This window comes from Grammomys surdaster, unplaced genomic scaffold (genome assembly GCF_004785775.1).
Source record: "Grammomys surdaster isolate TR1022 unplaced genomic scaffold, NIH_TR_1.0 125702, whole genome shotgun sequence".
NCBI classification, from domain to species: domain Eukaryota; kingdom Metazoa; phylum Chordata; class Mammalia; order Rodentia; family Muridae; genus Grammomys; species Grammomys surdaster.
This window is the reverse complement of record NW_021620537.1, coordinates 2,273,725-2,288,794: the sequence shown is the minus strand read 5'-3', so window position 1 is coordinate 2,288,794 and position 15,070 is coordinate 2,273,725. Positions and strand designations below refer to the sequence as shown.

Below are 15,070 nucleotides of genomic sequence, written 5' to 3'. Positions count from 1 at the left end.
TAAACCAACTGTTAACATTGACACTTCTCAGCTGGACTGTAAATAAAAACATAAGGACACAGTCTAGGAAAGCATTTGTTTGTTTGTTTGTTGTGTTTTGTTTTATCTTGTTTTCTAACAGGGTTTCAGTGTGGCACTGGCTGTCTGGAGACTAGCTCTGTAGACCAGGCTGGCCTTAGACTCACAAAGATCAGCCCAACTCTTCTCCCTGAGTACTGGCATTAAAGGTGTGTGGTATCATCACCTGGCTTAGGAAAGCATTTTTAAGCCAAATACTTATTTTCAAGCAATATTAATACATTTACTTCAAGTATAAGCAGAAATATAATCTATAAGGGACTTTTTGTCTCATCTAAATTGACATGAATCAATTCTTTTCTAGAACAGTTTCTATAAAATTTCTATAAAATATTGTAAATAAAGTTGATGTGATTCAATATAACAGCCACAGGCCAAATGTGGCTATTGAGTATTAGATTCCACTAATTTAAAGTTAATAGCTACACATTAGCTATATCCTACTGATAAAAAATAAAAAGTTAGCTGCCAAACAGCCTCAGAAAGGTCACAAGACACTCAGAACATGAGATGACAGCTCTACATGTTATCTCCCTTGAAGACAAGATGTACAGGTGGAAAATAGTTATATTAATAATTTTGACCCTGCAGCCCTAGGCTATGTTAGTGTCCTAGACAACAAAAAAGTCACTAAAGTATAAAGATAAACAGTAAATTGTTTTGAAACAGACCTATAGAATAAATATATGTGTTTTTGTACAAATATACACAGTGGGTTTTCTGATGTTACTCCCTACATGGACCAAGTTGACCACAGACTCACCAGGCTGCCTGCCTCTGCCTCCAGGAAGCTGGGATGAAAAGCACAGCACATCTAGACACTATTTGGCTTTTGAATCAAGTGCTTTTGCAGAGCACAAAAGTTTTTTTTTTAAATCAAGTTTATAAAGTTCCACATGAATTATTAAAAAAGTATACTATTGCACAAATTTAAAGTCGTTTATATTCAGCATCTACAAAATCTTCAGCAGTCCACAGTAATGTCTTAAGCTTTCACATTTAGCCATTACCCACTCAGAGGCTCACCTGTGTTCCTAATTTGACAAAGTACTTCTGACAGAATATGTAACAAAAATCTAAAGTCACCAAAGGAAATGAGGTCCTTTTCATGGATAGAAATGTCAGATGTATTCAAAGAAATACAAACACACAGTTACAGAAATCTAATGACACATCAGGCTATACATCATCAAGTGCCAGGCTCAGCTGGACAGAAAGAATAGTGGGGTTTTTCGGGAGGAGATCCAAGTCTAAGTGACATAAAAATCAAAGCTGAACTTCAGAGGAGTTTCTACTGCTTGGTTTTGTTTTGTTGGACTTTAGGCAATGGCAATAGAGCTGGCTTTTCACATGTCACATATTGAGCAACAGGAGTAACAACAACAACAACAAAAATGAAATTGCATACGGTAGTTTTTCTTCCTTAAAAGACCACTTTAGTGGAAAGGCACAACAAAAAGCATGGCTTTCAGGTTTAAAGATGATAGAGGGGAAAAGTTGAGGGTAAGGATGGAAATAGCACCATCAAGAAAAGACTGTATCTTCAAGGATAAAATTAACATAGACAGGAAAATAACGTAGAACATCCTTTTCTTCATTGTTCTGTATTTAATTCTGAAATGCTAGAATCACTGAGTGTTAAGATACTACCAAAAAAGAAAAACAATGGCTTACAAATTAGGAGAGGGGCACATTGAAAGACATTTGGGATACTGGAGGGGAAAATGGAGGGTGGATATATTTCATTCCACACTTATATAAAACTCTCAGAATTATTTTTTAAATGGTTTAGAAAAGCTTGTTAGATACTAAGTGAAAATTAATTTACTCTTGGGCTTTAAAATATCATGTTTAATTTAAAACAGTTTATCACTGAAAGATATTTGTCCCTGCTATAATTTGAACTGTTTCCCAAAGGTTCATGTGCTAAAAACCTAGGTCTAGAGGGTAGTGTTGGGGTGGCCACCAAGAGGGTAAACAAGAGTGGGCCTTCTGTGGCCTGTGACTAATGAGATGATGGTTGTTAAAAAACCAGTCCACTCCAAATATGCTCCCTTCTGCAGGCTCCCAGGTTCCCTTTCTGCTTCTTCACCATCACAACTGAGCTGTGACATAGCCTGGAGGATCACCTGTTAGAACACTGGTCTTGTACAAACCCAACAGCTAGCAGAATCAGGAGCCAAATAAACCGATTTGCAAATCTGTATACTGTGTAACAGGTCTGGCTTCTTTTAATGTACACATAATTTAATTTATAAATATAGAAACTATCTTCCAACTTCATTTGTAATAGCTTCTTCAAAAGATTTTTAAGTTTTATATAAACTCTACATAAAGATAATATAATTTTAATGTTAATATTAACGATGTCAAAGACTTCAGTACTATCATGACTAGGTGGCAAATTACAGATGCCATCTTTCACACATTTTCAGTTCTCCTGACTAAAGATAATTTTTCACAATCATTTTTAGTATCTTTGAAATTTTTAAACATTTTTGGTATTTTGAAAAGCTCTGGTCAAGCGGTGATGGCGCACGCCTATAATCCCAGCACTTGGGAGGCAGAGGCAGGCAGATTTCTGAGTTCAAGGCCAGCCTGGTCTACAGAGTGAGTTCCAGGACAGCCAGGGCTATACAGAGAAACCCTGTCTCGGGGGAAAAAAAAAACGCTCTAAAAATTAACAAGACTAAAATATACATCCTTGAAAATTCTGGGGTTTTACAGATTGACTAAAGACAAAAAACAAGCACTCTACAATGTGATAGAAAATAATAGAATTATATAGAAAAATTATAGAATTATAAAGAGAGAGGAGCCAGAAGATAGAGATTCAGGTTAAAGGTGACACTGACCGGATATATACAATCCTGCAGATAGGGGCTAATTAATTCTTAACCCTAACAAAGGGCAATTTAATAGTGAAGCCAGTGGCTTACTTTTGAAACCCAAACACTTAGAAGACTGCGGCAAGAGGACCAATACAAGTTCAAGACCTGCCTGGGCTACACAGTGAATTGCAACATAAGCTACACAAAATAAAGACTTGTCACCAAAAAACTACAATGATCATGTGCAAAACTTCATGTTAAGTACTTTGTAATTCAAGAACATTCTACAAATATGTCATTATAAATACAACATATTACTGTTAATATTTTCAACATGAGTTTCATCATTATGTATAAACTTTATAACGAATTCCAGTTATTTATAGTAACTGTAGTATAATTAACACAATAAAACAAAGACCTATCACTGTGCCAGCCTTAATGTGTCTTTTTTTAGCAACTTGATAAAGTGCATGCTTTATATGTAATATTTAAGATCCTCCATTAGGTATAAGACAATTCTTTGCTTAGTTTACTCTAGAGATTTATTTTATGAGCATTTTGCTTGTATGTATCTATGTATATATGCATGCATGTACGTTCATTTGTGTGTATGTGCACCAACTGCATATCTGGTGACCATGAGGATCACAAGAGGGTGCTAGACACCCTGAAACTGGAATTATGAGCCATCACATGGGTAGTAACAAATGCCCTTAACTGCTGAGTCATCTCTCTATAGTTAGCCCCTATAAGGCAATATTTAAAAAGGGCAAACCAATCCTAAGTATAGAAATTTTGTGCACAGTTTCTATGAAATTTTAAAATAGTAAAAACTCAAACTAGAACCAAAATGTATAGAAAAATGAACATTCTCTCTTGATGTTGAAGTACAAAGATAAGGTTTATATAGAAACAAAATGGAAATTCAATTATGCGAAACAAAAAACCAACTGGGTACTTAGTATAATTTGCACAACAAAGATCAAACATATTCAGTGATAGAGTTCATATTATTTAGTAATTTAGAATACTGCTACAAATCTTTTTCTGTAGTATAAAAGTATACAGGACCTTTTGTATTTTGTAGCTATATATAATCTTACTTCAAATTGATAAAATATCTCAAAGTCTCGAGGAAAACAAAGAAGCAGGCTATGAACTTATTTAAACAGATCCATGGAGTCTACAAGTGGTGGTATCTGCAATGCTAAAATAAACTTAGCAGGTTAAATTTTTCAATGAATGCTCCATCCTAGAAATTCATTACATAATACAAGATTTCAACCATTCGTGCATACAAACTCAGCTTGCTGTTATTTTAAATTAAGATTGTCTTGGAAGCCGGGCGGTGGTGGCGCACACCTTTAATCCCAGCACTTTCGAGGCCAGCCCGGTCTACAGAATGAGTTCCAGGACAGCCAGGGCTATACAAAGAAACCCTGTCTTGAAGAAAAAAAAAAAAAAAAGATCGTCTTGGAAATATCTCCATGTTAAGATAGCTATTTTCATTATCCTCTCCCTCTATAAGACAAAACAAAGAGGGGGTAATAAAGTTAAATCTATGAAGTATCATCAATTATCTAGATACTAGGCCAATGTGTAACCTACAGTCTCACTATATATACAGCCTGAGCTGACCCTCAAATCCCAATCCCTTTGCTACACCTCTAAGTGTTAGGATTAGAGTCTGCGCCACCGTGCCTGCAAAATGACACTAGATTAAGATTTATACCTGATGAGGGAAGAACTGCATCCAGTATATATTAGGTACCTTATGAGTAGCTAAAAGAGAAGTAAACAATTTCAAGACAGTGTCAGTATAAGAGTTAACTTTGGAAGCTAAGACAGCAACTAATAAAAAACAGATCAGAATTCTAGCATAGTCAACAAGGAGAGTAGATTTTAGAAGTTTAGAGAAGTATGATGGATTGGTAAGAAGACTAAAACCAATTACGTTACTTATTTTGAGCATTTGTTGAGCATAAGTAGTATGTCAGGTGTAAGGATATCACGTGAGTACAGTGGAGTAAATGTCATCCAACCACTATACTAAGTGATATATTCAATGACAAGAGCTGGAAAATTGGAAATGACTTATTTTGCAAATGGTCACAAAAGCTAAATGGCTAATTCACTAAACTTACTAATTTATAAAAGTATGGTTATGCATTCCTGTAATCTCGGTACTTGGGAAGTTGAGGTAAGAGTATGAACCTGGACTCCGTAATAAGACCCTGTCAAAGAAAGACAAATGGGGGAGGGAAAGTGGGAAGACTAGACTTTTTGATGCTACATGAAAATAATTACTTCATAGTAGAGTTAGAGGATTGCCCAGTTTAGCAAATACTATTCATGAAGACAGACAATATTAGTATTCCCAAAATTAGAAGCATCATATGTACAGACACAAAAGTACAAAAAAAGTAACTCACACATCTGCAAATAGTTTAGTATGTCCTAGCTTAAGACAGAGAGAAATGTCTAAAAAAATTGACAAGAGTCAGAACATGGAAGATCTACTTTGTTCTGTAATCAAAAGAAAGGTACTGAGTTTAAACACATGTACGTTTTTCTAGCTTACACTCCCTTCTCAGAAAAAAACTGCCATCTCTAAAAGAATTCCATTCCCCAAGTGCCACAACTGACCGGATTAAGGTGGATAAAGCCAATCAAATTTTCTCAGTCAAAGCATTGGAAACCAGTGTACAACATACACTGGTCAGTTAGCCAAGGGCTTGTTGGGCATTTGAGTTGTAAGGTTAAAGAGATAAAAGAACATGGAATCAACAAAAAGAAAAGAAGGGGAGCTGGGAAGGAAGTACTCTTTAGTAAACTGAGAACCCTGATCCCCTCCCCCACCACACACACACCAGTTAGCCATAAGTTTGTGTAGGCTATAGAGAATGAAAACAAACAGTAAGGCAAAACAATTTCTCCTTAAGATGTGGTAGGGATGAGGAAACGGGAGAGAAGGACTAAAATCTCAAAGTTTAAAAAGAAAGAAAGTTGAGTAGGTCTGCAATGTGGCTTACCACATATCACTCAGTGGAGATGATGACAAGATAAGGAAGTTTTTTATTACAAAGGAGCAGGAATGGGTTGGACTTAAGAAAAAATGTAAAGCTTGAGTTATAAATAGTGAATATTATGGAAGTCAACAGACAAGTTTTTACGGAATAAAATGACAAAACACAAACTAGTAGTACAAGGACTAACTAAGTAAGCTACAAGTAAGGATAACTTCAGGCATAATTCTCACATACTAGTCTAGGCCCCTTAGGGAGACTGTCTCAAAAATAACTTCTTACTAGAAAAGTGTACATTAAATCAAGGAATTGGGTTTAAGAAGGAATTTCTTAGACGAGTATAAGGCAACTATAATAAAAGAAAAATGGACAAACTTAACTTTGTTAAATATTAATAATTTTCACCAAAGGACACCACAACAATCAGAAAAACTGCAGTTAGGATTCTAGGTTTGCAAATATTAGTAAATTGTGATAATGAATATTTTTATTTTATATTTAATATTAAGTCTGACCAACTCCAGAAGTAAATTGGTAAGTTATGTGAATAGGTGAATAACTGACTCAAAATTCTATATTTCAGGTATACTGTCCACTAAACATAAGAATTAAAGATTAATGATGACAAATAACAATATTAAATAATTTAAGAGAAATGGAATAGGAAAATGAGTTGATAAACTACTCACTTAAATAATTTTATTTCTTGCTACATTTACTGTAAGTCAACTAACATTTAAGTGCCTAGCATGTGTGACATGTACAATATTTTATACAACTGCTTATGGCTTTTCATTTGGAAAGTTAACAAATCCACAGACATAAACTATACTGTTACTCTTTTTATGCCAAATCTGCATAAAAACCAGAGTAATAACCAGAAGATAATAACCAGAAGCTTGTTGATCATGATTCTTAATATTTCCCAAAATTATAAAATCTGTTCCTCCTAAACTGAAAGTAACAATTTAAAAACTGAGAAGCTATTCACAATATGTAGATATTTAGCATAAAGACAACAAATAATTCTAACAAATCAAGAAAAAAGAAAGAAAAATAGTAAAGAGAAGAAAAAGAATTCAACTGAAGAAAAAAATAGAAAAGTCTAAAAAATAAAAAGAAATCTCCCAAGAGTGCTGGAGAGACGGTTCAGTGGTTAAGAACAATTGCTGCTCTTCCAGGACATGGGTTTGGTTCCTAACACCCGAATCAGAAGGCTGACAACCATCTGTATGTAACTCCAACTCCAGGAGATCCAAATGGTTCTTTCTGGCCTCTGTGGGCACCTGCATTCAAATGCACATACCCACATCAAACACACACCCCGATACATGATTAAAAATAATAAAGATAATTTTTAAAACGGAAATATTCTATAACATGAGAATTAGAAACATCAAGAGACAATGTAAAAGTTAAAAATGACAATATCAAGTGTTGAGAAAGACCTTAGTCACATGTTTTTCTTAGCATGAGTATAAATTCATATAACCCCATTGGAAGTTCAGTATCACCTCTTAATGCCAAAAGCCTTCACACCTACCCTGTAAAGCAGCAACTAAGCCTCTGCATATACTTTTAGCTCTTTCACAGACAGACATTCATGGGAAATGTGTACCAACAGTCCCTAATATCTTTACCCACAATTATGAAAAACAAAAAAATAAATTACTAACAAGAGTTAAATACTCAACTATTCAACAATGGGTGATATCCACTCAAATATATAGCAGTTATACTAAATAACTACAATAATAATATAGATAACTTTATCTAATGTAGGTGAAAACTCAAGATTATATTCAACATGATTATATAAAACTAAAGTAAACAGCATATCTTTTAGGATTATACACTGTATGAAATTACACATGAGGAGAGACCAACTCACACTATCCTCAGTGATGACTATCTGGGTGAAACAGGAAGTAAAATTGGGGATCAAGGACAGAGGAAAACAATGTATAGATTTTGAAGGAGGGAAAACGGGGGTTCATGAGTGCTTATTATGACAGTTAATGATTCAGTAGTGTGTATGCCTGAGATTTAATAAAAAAAATTACATGTAATTTATTCAATGTAATTTATTCTGAAACATCCAGAATAATCACCCCTTTTGTTAACTACAAGGCAGAAAAATAAAAAGGCTAATGTATAAAAATATATGTTACTTAGCACACATTAGCATGTAGGTGGCAAATCTAGAACCAAAAATAAACTCCAAAGTCTATCATAATTACTTTCCAATAGATTAAAATGTCTATGTGTCCAGGTAGTAAACCTTTAACTAATTAGGCAAACAAAGTAGGTGTTGGAAATCTTTTAAGTGGATATACTTCACTATCAATTTTACATAATTCTTGTGTACCCGTTCATCTTAATAATGCAGCAGTATAGCAAGTATGTATTGGGTACTACAATTACAGGTGACTGAAGGCAAAAGGGAACAGTATAGGTTATATGCAGATACTATGCCATTTCACATACAAAACTTTTTAAGTATCTAAGAATTCTGAGATCTAGAAGTGGCAAGGAATAAATTCCTTATTGATTTCAAGGAACAATTGTATCTGTAATATCATCTACATACATCCTTTAGTAAAATGCAAATGCTATTATTGTTTGGGAAATAACAAGAAAATAAAGTTTCTGTATGCTCAGTACAGATGCAGTAGATTTAAAAAAATGACTTACTTATTTTGATTTTGACTTTCTGTGCATTCCGTTTGGTGTTTTGTCTGCATGTATATCTGAGAGTGTTAAACCCCTGGAGGTGGAGTTAGAGGTATCTGTGAGCTGCCATGTGGACCCTGGAATTGAACCTGGGTTCTCTGGAAGAGCAACCACTGAGTCATCTCTTCATTTCTCCACATAGACTCACAAAGACACACATACACCGCCACCTCCCCCTTCCTTCACACCCTTTTGAGACTAATAGTTTCTATGTAGCTCTGGCTTTCCATAGTAAGTTTATGTAGACCAGGTTGACCTCAAACTCAGAGATCCCATCACTTGGGAGGCAGAGTCATTTGGCTGAATCCATGAATGAAAAACCCAAGAATACAAAGGTTAACTGTAATTACGTATGATAATAACTATAATAAATTTCTCATAAAACGATCAAGACAGTCCTCATTTCAGGTAACAAATGGAACCTTCCTATTGACATAGCGAGCAACTTCTAAGTGCCAACACTGAACTAGGTTGTGAACAAACTTAAAATTTAAATTATAAATAGTCACTTGAGAAATCAACCTATGTCTCTCATCAGAAACAGCCATTGTGAAGCAAAAGCCTGGAGAAGGTGGTTTATATTTTTACTTTGTGGAATAGTGCCTCCTCTGTGAAATTAATAAAGCATGGCTACCATACACTACCAAATAAAGATCATTCTCCTGATTCTAGTGAGATCTTAAAGTTTACAAAGTTAATGCTGATCAACATTTGGACAAGTTTTTAGAAACTGACATACAATAATGGAATACACAACATTTATGAGTTCACAGAACGGAGACAACTTGTGATGGAAACACATAGATCAGAGTTCAAATTCAGATTTAACACTGCAACCACGGGAAATTTACTTAACATTTCTGTTTGTTGGTTGTTTTCCTGGGGTTTTTTTTGTTTGTTTTTGTTTTTGAGGCAGCATCTCACTATTTAGCTCTGGCTAGCATGGAACTAGCTATATAGACAAGGCAGGCCTTGAACTGAGAGCACTCTCTCTCTACTTCTCCCTCTGAGTGTTGCAATTAATGACATGTGCCACCATGCCTGACAACTTAACACTCTTGAGGTTAGTTTCCTAATTCATAAAATAAAAGTAACATATCTTACTCTACTAGAGCTTTGTGAATATCAAATAGGTATAAAAGATACCTAAGAACAATGTCTGATATGTAGCAAATAATGCTACTTGCACGTTCATAAAACTTCTACCAGTACAAATGTTATTTGTGCTACTCTAGAAAGTAAAAAAATCATTTTGGCAGCTATTCAATTGATATTAACATCTGTAATTTAAAGGTAACAACCTACCATAACTTTTCTCTTGAGTAAGTTTCCTTTACCGAAGCAAACACTTTAGGAACTTTGATGAAGGAGAATAATTACCAATATCAACAAAATTATTTTAAATATTTTCTTCTACTCAGTATTTGGCTCTGTGTTCTCTAAAATTACTGCAATGGCCATTTGGAGATTCTTGATACTTTTCATTAATCCCAGTTTTCTTAGAAATAATAAAATTTAGGGGGTTTTTTGGGTTTTTTTTGTCTCACAAAAATAAGTTTCCTGCTATGATTCAAATAAAAAAATTAAGAATACTATTATATAAAAGCTAGAAACTGTTTAAATTTTTAAACAGCCTGCTTTTGTTTTTATTATAACAAATATCTTCCTTAAGCTGTCAGGTCTCTGGCTAACAAAGTTAGTGTGCACTCTATTAATGCTTTCTTGTTTAATAAGCCTCCACCTTATTAGAGGGAGTTAAAAACGTTACTCACAGACACATTACAGTAAGGATGAAGACAAAATAATGTGTTTCAGATTTACATATTTGCCTTTCTAGAAGCAAAGGTTATTAACAAGCCAATTCCAGCTCTAGCAAAGTATTTCAAATTCCCCAGCAGGATTAAAAATGAAACTGGATGTATGTTTATTAATAAATATTTCACTGAAGTTATAATCAGTATCTAGAGTGAAAACAGTATTAAGACAAGATATGGTGAAGTAACAAGTGTTCAGCCATTAAGCATATCTTAAAATTGGCTCCATACTAAATACTTACTATATTTGGTAGAAAATCATTAAGAAACTAATTTTCAGTCTAAATAAATTCAAACAATTTAGAAGCTTTAAAAAATGACTCTCTGAGCCAGGCTGTGGTGGTGCATGCCTTTAATCCCAGCACTTGGGAGGCAGAGGCAGGCGGATTTCTCAGTTCGAGGCCAGCCTGGTCTACAGAGTGAGTTCCAGGACTGTACAGAGAAACCCTGTCTTGAAAAACCGAAGAAGGAGAAGGAGCAGAAAGAGGAGGAAGAGGAGGAGGAGGAGGAGGAGGAGGAGGAGGAGGAGGAGGAGGAGGAGGAGGAGGAGGAGGAGGAGAGGGAGGAGGAGGAAGAGGGGGAGGAAGAGGAGGAGGAGGAAGAGGAGGAGAAGGAGGAGAAGGAGGAGAAGGAGAAGAAATGACTCTCTGAATAAACTTTTGGCAAATACTAAGTCAATGTGCCTTTTCATGACTAAATGAAGTAAGTGTTTGAATAAATGAAGTGTAAATTATGGCTATGTATCTTAAATGGTGATAGGGAACAATATAAATATTTTACTAAACATAATAAACTTTAAATGCAGTAAGTTTTATTAGAACTGAGAATACAATAAACAAAGAAAAATGTCCTTGATATATAATGACAATGTAAGAGTTATTATTAAAGTACCACTTAATAAGAACTAGTTTTTAGAGGAAGTTAAACTTTATTATAAAATATAACGCATTGGTTGTTCCTTTGTTTCCACTTTTTAAATTGTCATATTTAAAGGTTTTTTTCATTCTTTAATTGCTTGTCACTGCCAATATTGACCTTACTAACAAAAAGGCCTAAATATAACTTAATAATAAAAAGTGCTTTCAGATACAGTACCATTTACACCAACCCCCAGAAAATACAAGGATGTCAGACACTTTATAATTCTAACACCATTGATAAGAAAAACGATGCCATTTTAATGCCATTTTCTTCTATCAAAATCAACATGTGCTTTTCACATTTCAAAATAAGGCAATATATGCTAAGACCAAAAGTACATGTTTACTTTTAGAAGCATGTAAATTTTAAAAAAGGATCTATTCAGTTAGCAAATGTGTGTTGTGAAGAGCTGTTTACTAAAAGCTAATTGTAGTTAAAAGGTTATATAGTGACACTTTCAAATGACAGGAAATTCAACTTTACATTTCCAAAGGAGCAGCAGTGTATTAGTGTACCCTGCTGAAGTCTCTAATTTTTGGTTAAGATTTAGCAATGTGTTTGAACTTACATCTGATTGCTGAATATACCAGGCTTGTAATGGAATCTAGAAAGAAATGCACTTAATACATTTACACATTAAAGCTGTTAGTAATCTTGTCATCATTTAAAAAAAAAATCAACCATCTAATGCAGTTGTTTAAAAAAAATGAACTGCCCAATTTTTCAAAAAGAAATGCAAGTGTCTCTTTTCTCACTTCTGATCTTTGAGTAACCAAAATATAGACACATTAAAACAAAACAAACCCAGTTTAGAGACAAAATTTTAATCCAGATGTAAACATCTCTTGAATACTCCAAAGTAATGAAAAATAACCAACAGGGTAATCTTAAGTCTCCTACTCCATAGAGATCTCAAAACAAAACTCGCTCTTACTTCATCAAACATTTAGCTGGAAATAGGAAAGAATAATATTGCTTTGACACGCACTACACTAATTTACGGGATCTAGTTTGTTATCTCCTGCGGACATGTGCTGCCTAACGTTTTCACTTAATGAACTGTTCTCTGGTCTGTAAACAACTTCTGTAACTCACTCTCTCTCTCTTGTCTCTTGTGTCCAAACCGGAGGGAAAATGAAAGTCTTGGGGAAAAAAAAAACCATCAATATCTGAACTTCCGGATGTGAGGGGGGGGAGTCATCGGAGGGACCACCTATCTCTCGCGGAATTAGAAAGGAAAAGTTGGAAGAGGCGGCCCGCGGATCACGCTACAGGCTCTCGGTCACCTGAAGGGGGCTGGCAGCGCCAGGCCATCACTTCCGAGCGAGTCCTCGGGGGCTGAAGTTCTGGGGGCGCTCTTTGTGCTGTCTGAGGGGAAGGGGAGGGAACCGCCCACAGCCTGGGAGTCATTCAAAGGAGTTAGGGAACGGGGATGGGGGAGGGCGGGGCGGTGACACCGGGAGGGGACCCGAGCGAGCACACGGCCCCGCCCGCGGGGACGGGGTCCCTCCGCCCGGTGGCCTCCGAGAGCGCGCGGGAGACCGGGCCCCGGGACGGAGAAGCGGCTCCGGTCTGACACCCCGCGAGTTTCCACACCTAGCGGGCCAGGGGCTCGCTGCGCAGCGTCCCCGACCCCGCGGCCGCCGTCCCCCCGTGTTCTCCGGGCGGCGCTCCCGCAGGGCCGCGGCCCTTACCTGCAGCTCGGTGAGGAGAATCTCCCCCCGGTCGGGGTTGGACGCCATGGCGCTCCGCTCCGGACTCCGCACCTGAAGGCGGCCAGCGGCACGGCCGAGGGAGAAGGCGGGACGGGAGCCGGGCGGGGGGTGAGGACCCGAGAGAAAGCAGCAGCTAGGGAGTCATGGAGGCGCGGCCCGGCTGCAGGCGCGGCTCAGGCGGCCCGGCTCATGGAGAGCGGCGGGGAGCGAGGGCCCTCGGCGCGGCTCCCCTCGCCGCCCGCCGCCGCCCGCCGGACTCTGTTCCCTCAGCCGCTCCCTCAGGGCGACGCCGGGAGCCGCCTCGGAGCTCTCGGTGCGGGGCGCAGCGGCCGCGGCGGCAACTCCTCCTGTCGCACCATTTGGCTGTCACCGCGTCGCAAAAGCGGCCGCACTTGGCGGCTGCCGGCGCACGTGACGGCCGCGGCCACCGCCTCCAGCTGGGCGGGCTCTTGGCAAGATGGGGTTGGCCGGGACCCCGGGGCCAGGCGTGCGGGGCGGAGCGGACTCTGGGCGGGCCGGGGTGACACTGAGGCGAAAGGCCCGGGCTCGCGTCGCCGGGAGGCGGGAAGGGCGAGCAGGCCACACCCACCTCCGGCCGCGCTTAACGGCTCTGCGCGAACGCTAGGTCTGGCCTCCGGCCGCAGGTTGGGCCTACCTTCGGCCCGCCCTCTGTGGGGGAGCCGAGTCCGCCCTCCCGCCCGGTGCCGTCCCTTCCTCCCTCCCCCACCTGCCGAAGCGTGTCAACCCTCTTGCCTTTTGCTCGCGCGACGTCGCCACCAGTAAGGTGCACCGCGAGCCAAACCGGCGCGGAAGAGGCACTTTGGAGAAGTGGGAGTGGTCAGAGCTCCAACCACTTTCCAGTGCGGTCCCCACTTGCCTTTTCCTCGAGCGCTTCCCTGAGCTGTGTACAGGTTGGGGCTGGAAAACTACTGAGCTCAAAGTTGAACTAGCTCACTTGTTGATTTTTTTTTTTAACTCAGTTTAATGAAAAGAGATGTGGCAGAATCAACGTCGGGAAGGAACCAAAGCCTACTTTACTTGGGGAGGTATAAATGAGAACTAACTACTTAGTAGCATAGTCTACTTAGTAACATAATGTAACTTGTGAAAAACTAGGCCTCTACAAATAAAACTATGTATCACAAGTATCAACAGAGACTCTAAGCCGAAGCTTTTGTCTAATTCATTAATTCTCTGCATACGCTTCACTTGCGATTCTGAAGATTAAGTTCGTGCATTTAGCTGGTTAAAAGCGATGTGGAGAAAGTGGTGGGGGCTATTTATGTGAGTATGAGGAGTGGCAGCCTCCAGGTAGGTAGCTGCAAGTCTGAGAAGTACTTTACCTTTCCTGTGATAAGCATGCAGACTCCTGCAGATTTGCCTGGAGAGTCTCATTGAAGTCAGAAATCATTGAGAATCTGGAGTTCTGTGATTCCAACTTACAATATATTGACAAAATTTTTCCGGTCTATACTTCAAAAGTTTTATTTATATGTTTAATGAATTACCTGCGTTAAAAATGAGAAAAGCAACAAATGGCTTTAATTAATACATAATCAACTTTAAAATGCATTTAATGGCAAAACACTGTTACTTCACCAAACCTTGTCTTAGGAATACTTTTTCACTCTAGATACTGATTATAACTTAAGTTAAGTACTTATTTATAAACATACATCCAGTTTCGTCATACTGCAGAATTTGAAATACTTCGCTCGAGTTGGAATTGGCTTGTTATTAACCTTAGCTCCGAGAATGGCAGATCTGTAAATCTGAGACACATTACTTTGTCTTCATATTTACTGTAGTGCGAGTAACGTTTTTAACTCTTGCTAGTAACATGGAGGCTTATTAACCAAGGAAGCAACAAGAAACTAACAACATCTGGAGAAGCCAGGATATATAATTACCTTCCCTAGTAACTAATAGGCAGAGAGAGTTAGACCCTG

At 38.1% G+C, this 15,070-nt stretch overlaps 1 protein-coding gene across 1 annotated transcript in view; it reads right to left on the bottom strand.

Annotated features, from left to right (window-relative positions):
- The window catches only part of Pkn2 (protein kinase N2), a 95,581-nt gene extending 82,078 nt beyond the window's left edge, over positions 1–13,503 (bottom strand). Inside the window, exon 1 of the mRNA XM_028788135.1 lies at positions 13,101–13,503. Within this exon, the coding sequence (XP_028643968.1) occupies positions 13,101–13,148 (48 nt within the window). The 5' untranslated portion in view covers positions 13,149–13,503. The remainder of the gene's footprint in view (positions 1–13,100) is intronic.
- Between the last annotated feature and the right edge of the window lie 1,567 nt (positions 13,504–15,070).